At 50.4% G+C, this 7,398-nt stretch overlaps 1 protein-coding gene across 9 annotated transcripts; it reads right to left on the bottom strand.

The window, feature by feature from the left end:
• Positions 1-7,110, bottom strand: Tmem106c (transmembrane protein 106C). Of its 9 annotated transcripts, none has more exons than NM_201359.2 (8): positions 5,784-6,058; positions 5,257-5,447; positions 3,977-4,040; positions 3,191-3,350; positions 2,960-3,100; positions 2,161-2,210; positions 1,625-1,678; positions 1-700 (listed from the first exon to the last, which is right to left on the bottom strand). In NM_201359.2, the coding sequence occupies exons 2-8, from the start codon at positions 5,435-5,437 to the stop codon at positions 568-570; spliced, it is 783 nt and encodes a 260-aa protein (NP_958747.1). In that variant the 5' UTR covers positions 5,438-5,447; positions 5,784-6,058; the 3' UTR covers positions 1-567. The 9 variants fall into 9 exon arrangements, with proteins under 9 accessions (NP_958747.1, NP_001239082.1, NP_001343437.1 ...); NM_001252153.1 differs by having other exon boundaries at positions 5,952-6,058; NM_001356508.1 differs by having other exon boundaries at positions 5,963-6,058.
• Between the last annotated feature and the right edge of the window lie 288 nt (positions 7,111-7,398).

Below are 7,398 nucleotides of genomic sequence, written 5' to 3'. Positions count from 1 at the left end.
GACAGTGCAGATCAATCAAAAGCAGGGTTTATTTTTCTATCAAATTCCCAATCTATATCCAGCCAGTGGATCAAAGGTCCGTCAAGCCCTTCGATAGACCCTTGCGGGGGAAACTGTAATCACTTTGTATGGGGAAGGAAAAGAAACGCCAAAAACTTTCCAAAAAGCGGGGGTGGGGTGAGGCGGGAGGGGGAGGTATTAGGGAACAGATGCAGAGGCAGCCGCTGAGGGCTCCTCACGGGTGGGTGTCCTGGACACCACACCCATACGTCTGCAGCTGCACTAGCAACCTACCTTCATGTTACTCTGGTCTGAAAACCTGGAACCCTGGTTCATCTCAACTTATAATGACTCAAGAGCAGCCAGAATATCTGAATCCAATTCTTCAACCTGTAGTTGAGTGCTAACTATTTGCTAGGCACAGACTAGGCACTGGACAGTGGTTTCGTTGGAAGGGGCGGCTTTCCCCTAAGTGTGGGAGGATGCTTTCTGCGGGTTTCTTCTTCCTCCTCTACTTATACCATGTGGTAAATGGGCCAGCCATAGGGACAGATGTTAGGCTTCCTTCTACAGGTGTGGCCCCCGAGGAACCAAGAACAGGCTCTGAGCAGCTGTGGAATTCACCCCACAATCCACATAGTGCTGTGTCTCCAAGGTGCTCTGGGATATGTGGCCAATGTATGAAATCTTCACAGAAGTCCTAGCAAAAAACAAAACAATGAAGAGACTTAAAAAACAGGAAATAGTACCCAGAAAATGTCTTACAAGTTGAGGGTTCCAGGCTCCTATCTTTGTGGTTATGTAACCTGGAGGCCAGAGGACCTTTCTGGTTATTCCAAAAACCTTGTCATGAAGTGACCTTCTGGACTGTTTCTTAAACAGGGATGATACGACACAGAAGCCCACAGAGGGGCTTCTGGCACCATCTGGGCACCTTTGGGTCATCACAACAGAGTGGAACTGAGGCGAGAGCTCCCAGCAGCAAGCAGAGATGAGGGGAGCCACTCTGAAGCATCCACAGTCACTGACGACAGAGAACTCACAGGCGACAAAGCTGAGAATCCTCACTCAAATCCCAGATTTCTCTACTGTGAACAGCCTCAGTCGCAACACTAATGGCTGACCCCTGAGGGTAAATGCTTAGTACTTACACCGTGAGAAAGCTAGGCTGGTCCTTACTCAGGATCACTCGTTTAGTGAAACTAGAACCCATTTCATACAGAGTAGCTCTTTTAACTTTTTAGAAAATAGCTATTTCATGTGTTTAGGTGTTTCTCCCTGCATGTGGGTCTGTACACCATGTGTATGTGTGGTACCCACAGAGGCTAGAAGAACACATTGATCCCCTGAAACTGGAGTTACAGACAACTGTGAGCTGACACGTGAATGCTAGGAATCAAGCTGGGGTCCTCTAGAAAAGCAACCAGCGCTCTTAACCATCTCTCCAAACAGTATGTTTAAGTCTCCAGTGGGAATCCGGCAGCCTGTGCAGGGGTTCTGGACTCCACCCCGAGAGAATACCAAGGGTCTCCTGTCAGCCAGGTGGCTCCAGCAAGTGTGGAAAGCTCACGGGCGGCCCAGGCTCAAAGAGAAAGGCCAGCAGGAGGGAGGGCAGAGGACCTACCTCATGAAGATCACAATGTTGTGTACCCGGATGGCAGGGAGTGTGCAGTAGAAGCTGTGGGTTGCAAACACAGACACGGGACACGGTCACCTGATTGACAACGGAGCAGCAGCACAAGAAAGGTGCCATCTCCCAGGAGACTTAGAGGGCAGTGTGGAGTTACACTGTCAAACTATGTGGGGCACCTTCTCTTTCCCATGCCTGCCCTTCAAACCAAAATGCTGCCAAGGACCACTGGTTCAGAGCCCTACAAGGTGTCATCTGCAGCCCTCCACACCACGCCCCTGCTTTTCAAAGCCGTTGTCTGTTTACATGCTGGGGTTTGAGGCTGTTTCTAGTGGTTAATACTCTTTAGAAAGCTCAGAACTTTAGTCATGTGACAATGACATCTCCTCTCAAAACCCCCACAGGAAGATAAAGCTAGGGAGTCCACAGGCCAAATCTGGGGCTCACGGCAGAGCCAGGGACACAGTCAATCAAGGAGGACTCTGACTCTCTCCAGGCAGATAGTGTACTAGAGAGAACTCTGTCCTTACTACACATAGGAAGACGGTCCTCCCACCTCAGCCTTCACGGTAAAATTCACCTGAAAATAAAACAAGACCCGCGTCAGCCTATGACAGGCAAGCTTCTCACAACAGCATTAATGGGATCAACCCACAGGTGCTGGGCCACTCTTCCATCACATACAAAGCATCCTCGGAGCTTGAAATGAAAACCTTGGGGCCCTTCCCCTAGGGGCCTCAGGCTTTAGGCTATAGTCCCACCTCCTCTTGATTTGGTGACTCTCTTTCTCTCATCAATTCTTTCACTGTCCAAGTATGTTAGCCAATTCTGTCCCTTCCCAACTGTCCATCATTACAGGTCTTCGGTGGGCAGAAGAGAGGAATGGGATGGAACCTCAGCATCCATCCCCACAGCATCCCCACAGCATCCCCACAGCATCCCCACAGCATCCCCACAGCATCCTCACAGCATCCCCACAGCATCCTCACAGCATCCCCACAGCATCCCCACAGCATCCCCACAGCATCCCCACAGCATCCTCACAGCATCCTCACAGCATCCTCACAGCATCCTCACAGCATCCCCACAGCATCCTCACAGCATCCCCACAGCATCCCCACAGCATCCCCACAGCATCCCCACAGCATCCCCACAGCATCCTCACAGCATCCTCACAGCATCCTCACAGCATCCTCACAGCATCCTCACAGCATCCTCACAGCATCCCCACAGCATCCCCACAGCATCCCCACAGCATCCTCACAGCATCCTCACAGCACCTGCTCTCTTCCTTAGCCCGTGGGCAGAGGCCCATCAACAACGACATACCAGGTGCTCACTCCTAGGGGCAATGAGTGAGACATTCGTGGTTGTGTACGAGCCGACCACAGCCTTCATGTACTGGACCTGGCTGAACAGGTTGGTGACCGCCACAGGATAGAAGTTGGAGTTCCTGATCTTCAGGGTGGCCTAGGAAGGGCAAGGGAGGAAGCGCCAGGTAAGTGTCCCGGTCTAAGGCTGGCAAGTGCGCAGGCCAGGAAGCGAGGCCGTTCATCTTACCGTGACATCAAGGACCACAAGGGAGTCCTGTTCATTAAACGTGACTTTTGTCACTTTGATGCCGTTATCGTCCACGAGGACCGAGTGTGGAAACAGAAAGAAGAACACCAGGCCAGATGCCAGGAGACACAGCAGGACCGACAGGAGGACATACTGTTTTCTGCAAACGACAGCACAGGGTCACCGTGGTCGGTCAGATACCAGATACGGGAGCCTAAATGGTCCTGATTGACACAATACTGATGCAGTGAAAGGAAGCGAACAGAATCAGGAAGCACAGACTGGGCACAGAGCAATGGGGCAAGAAAAGGCCCTTCAGCCCTTCTGAGCACCATTCGCCCTCCAAAGAGAAACCGGTGCTTTTATCTCCTAAACACCGCTCATCTCCCAGGACGGCCTCTTTCCCCAACCCCTTCCTTTCAGTTGACCCTTAAGATGTTTCTAGCTTCACATTTCTTTGCCCAGACTGTAACACGAGACAGAGACATTTCACTTAAGCAAAAGTTCTAGGGGAAATGGGGAGGACTAGGCTATCGTTCAGTGGAAGAGTGCTTGTCTAGTAAGTGAGAGGGCCTGGGTTCAAGCCTTAGTATCACAATAAATAAATAAATAAATAAATAAATAAATAAATAATGAGGTAATAATCATAAATTAGTGGATAAAGAAAATAAGGAAACAGGGCAGATATAAGAACAGACATCTTTCTCAAAGATTACTTGGTGTTCTTTCATAGAGAGGAGTTGGGAACAGAAGAAGGTATTGGCAGATGAGAGCCAGCCAACTCACGTTCTCTGAGGACGCAGCCTCTGGTCACTGTGGGGGATCAAAGCCACCAACTCATTGACTTGCTCTAGAAAAGCAGCAAACACAGACTCATTCTGTAAACCCCAGGTATGAGTGGCCCTTCCTCTTCTTGTCACATTTCGCCGTCAACTGGCACAGCTGAGATTCAGCTGGGCTTAGACACTAAAACGTACACTTTTGGTTGGATGAAGGAACGGGTAAATGTAGAGACAGGATAAGAAAAGCTGGAGGGGAAGAAACAGATTAGCCTAAGGAGAACGCCACAAACTGTAAAACTTCTACCAGCACCGTAGGGCTGCGGCACTGAGGCTGGGGGGCTCTTGCCTTCGCTGTCTTTGACGAAGTCTCGGAACATCTCAAAGCCATTGTCACTTTTCACTTGGAGCTTTGTGTGGTTTGTAAGGTTCTTAAAAGCTCTAATCTCTGTGACTCCCCCAACACCTAGGGTCAACTTAGTGGCAGCTGTTGCTACAGATAATCCAGGCCCCACTCCTGAGCCGACTGTCACTCCCCACCCCCTGGTATTCTGCTGACCCCTGGCTACTGCTCATGGTGCCTTTGTTTGTAAAGGATCTGCTAGAATATCTCCTTCACAATGCTGTGGCCATCCTTATGAGCAAGAACGATAGAGAAACATCCTTGTCAACAGATCCCACAGCAGAGAAATAAACATTCCAAACCAGAGAGGGGCTGGGAACCCGGAGTGGCCTAGGAAGATGTCTCAGTGGATACAGACGGGATTAGGTCGGCCCACGGGGCGTGTCTGTGAGTGATTTTCTTAACTGGGTTTACTGAAATGTGAAGACCCTCCCTAAATGTGGGTGGCACCCATTTCATAGGCTGTATCTCTGAATGAATAGGGAAGGGGAAACCAGGTACGAGCACTCCTCGCTCGCTGTTTGCTGTGACTATAAGGTGACATAAGCGATTTCAAATTGCTGCTGTTGTATAACTTGTCCTCAGTGATGGAGCTGTGACCTGGAGCTGTGAATCAGAATAAACCTTCATCCCCTAAATTGCCATTGTCAGAGTATTTTATCAGAGCAACCAGAAAAGAAACTAAGGCATTAATAAAGGAGTAGAAATGAAGAAGAGAAAGGGTTCCGAGTGTAAGATTTAAAAAAAACAAAAAACAAAAAACCTGGAGTCTGTCCATTTATCAGGGCAGCGGAGCTGGCTACAATTCAGGGCGGGCTATGACTATGGAGGGCTGGCTGGAGCAGATGCCAGAGTGCTTTCCGTGTGATGGCCGATGGTCTCACCTGCTGGGATGTAGCCTGCTCCTTGGCAGGTGTGACAGGTGATGCTATTTCTCCCAGTGAACTCCACATAGGGGAACTGAGCGATGGCTTCCTCCTGATCTCTATCAGCCAGCAAGTCCTCCGGGTTGTCATCCTTCTTTCGCTGACAAAATGTGAGGGCAGAGGAGTGCTGAGACCCCATGTGTCATCTCCTATATGGGGAGGGGGGTGGTGAGCGCGTGTTAGTGTCCATGTGGGGCCGCTCTAGAGGTAAAAAAAAATCACTTCTGCATAAAGTGCAAAATACTGAGCAAGAGGCTGTTGTTCTAAGTGTGTGCCTGTGTGCGCAACACTGGCAGTTCCTACTGCGGCCTTCCTTTTGCAGCAGTGTCCCGTGTCGTGTCTGGCCTCCCCTCCCCCTGGAATAGGACGGCCCTCGCTGGATTAGGCTCTCTGCCCGGAAGACCCCATCTCCCCTCCTGCTCCCCCACCCCACCCCGCCGCTTCCTCCCCTCTGTTTGCAAACTCAAAAGGCAAACAGGCTGCACCTCGGGCACACAAACAACAGGCACCAGATTAATTAAAGGCCTCAGCGATCCCCATTCTCCTCCACTCCCAGCCGAGGAGGCGGGCTCAGGTCACGCCCCCGCACAAAAAAAGCCACGTTCCGAACGCGTTCAGGCCTCCGAGGCTCGGGAACGCGGGCGCCCCCGGACCTGTGGCGCACCAACTGCTGGCAGTTACTCCCGGGACCACTCCTCCCTCCACCTGCCCGCTCCAGCGAGTCCTCGGCGCGCCTCCGCCCGTGCGCACGCGCAGAACCGCAAGCCCGCCCGAGGACCCGGGCGAGCGCGAGCGCCTGCGCCTGCGCCCTGAGCTCCAGCGCGTCCCTCCTGCCGCGCAGCGGCAGCGCACCTACCCACCGGTAGGGGGCGACAGAGAACCGCGGAGGTGCTCGGAGACAGAACGTCGCTCCTCTATACCCCCAGATCTGAGCTTCCGGATCAGAGCGCTTCTGTGTGAGAGGAGGACGGCCAAAGCCATTCTCTCCGCACAGGGACACGGGGCATAAAGAAACCCAAAACCCAGAACCTGTACTAGGTCCCGGCAGAGGATCTGAATGCCTAAAGAGCTTATGGAGAACCACTGTGACAAGGGGCCTGATTGGAGGCAACTTCCATCGGAGTCCTGCTGGCTAGTCAAAAGAATGAAACCCAAAGCTAAGTTTTGCAAGGTGATCCTATTTCAGGACCACTATCCACAAAAAACGTGGGATGGGCATAAAGGGTTTGAGAGCTCCTCCGAAAGCTAAAGTGCCACAGAAGCGAAATGAAACTGGCGAAGAGGGCTAAAGAGCCCTGTGTGATGGTGCACGGGGCTTCCAGCATCTGAGAGACAGCAGGATCGCCACAAATTCAAATTAGCCTAGAACGTGAGTTTGAGGCCAGCCAGCAAAGTGAGACCCTGTTTTAAGAACAGCAAGAGAAGATTTATTTTATTTAAATGACGACCCTGTAGCCGTCTTCAGACACTCCAGAAGAGGGCATCAGATCTCATTACAGACGGTTGTGAGCCGCCATGTGGTTGCTTGGAATTGAACTGAGGACCTCTGGAAGAGCAGTTAATGATCTTAACAGCTGAGCCATCCCTCCAGCCCTACTTCTATGTCTCTTACTTAAATAAATCTGATGATATTGGGAGAAATAAAGGCTAAGCTAAAAACATATTGTTTGGTTGCAGTTAATGAACTCTGGTGATACTGTTCTGCCCAGTTTGGGGGAAGGTTGTAGATTTTTTTCTAGTAAAAATTCTGTGTCTCCTTAAAGTAGATAGAGACTCAGCTGATCCTCTCACTCTTCCTGTCTGGACTGTGAGCTTGGTATTAGAGATTAAAGTAGCTGTGTTGTGACCAAGAGGCCATGAGGAACTCTGGACAGAAGGATAAAAGAAATCAGGTCCCTGATAGAATTCTGATCTTCCTAGATTTCATGTTCTCACAGTGGGACACAATCCTAATAAATATAGACACAGCGCAAATAAAGAGGAAAGCTTGGTCTGTTAGTTGGTCTTGGTTTTGGAGTTTTTGTTTGGATGGTTTGATTTGGTTGTTTTTTGTTTATTTGTTTTTTTCATAATTTTTTGTATTATTTAAATGCACTTTAT

The sequence above is a fragment of the Mus musculus genome, chromosome 15, assembly GCF_000001635.26.
Source record: "Mus musculus strain C57BL/6J chromosome 15, GRCm38.p6 C57BL/6J".
Lineage (NCBI taxonomy): Eukaryota > Metazoa > Chordata > Mammalia > Rodentia > Muridae > Mus > Mus musculus.
The sequence above is the reverse complement of the archived record's forward strand: the minus strand, read 5'-3'. Positions and strand labels throughout refer to the sequence as shown.

What these genes read in the sequence shown, in the direction of transcription:
- Tmem106c (XM_030248620.1), bottom strand. Translation starts at nt 5,437, where the DNA reads ATGGGGTCTCAGCACTCCTCTGCCCTCACATTTTGTCAGCGAAAGAAG. An exon ending in CCCCTAGGAGTGAGCACCTG is followed by an intron (nt 2,211 to 2,959) that starts GTATGTCGTTGT and finishes TTTTATTTTCAG; the next exon opens with GTGAATTTTACCGTGAAGGC. An exon ending in AACATTGTGATCTTCATGAG is followed by an intron (nt 701 to 1,624) that starts GTAGGTCCTCTG and finishes GTTTTTTGCTAG; the next exon opens with GACTTCTGTGAAGATTTCAT.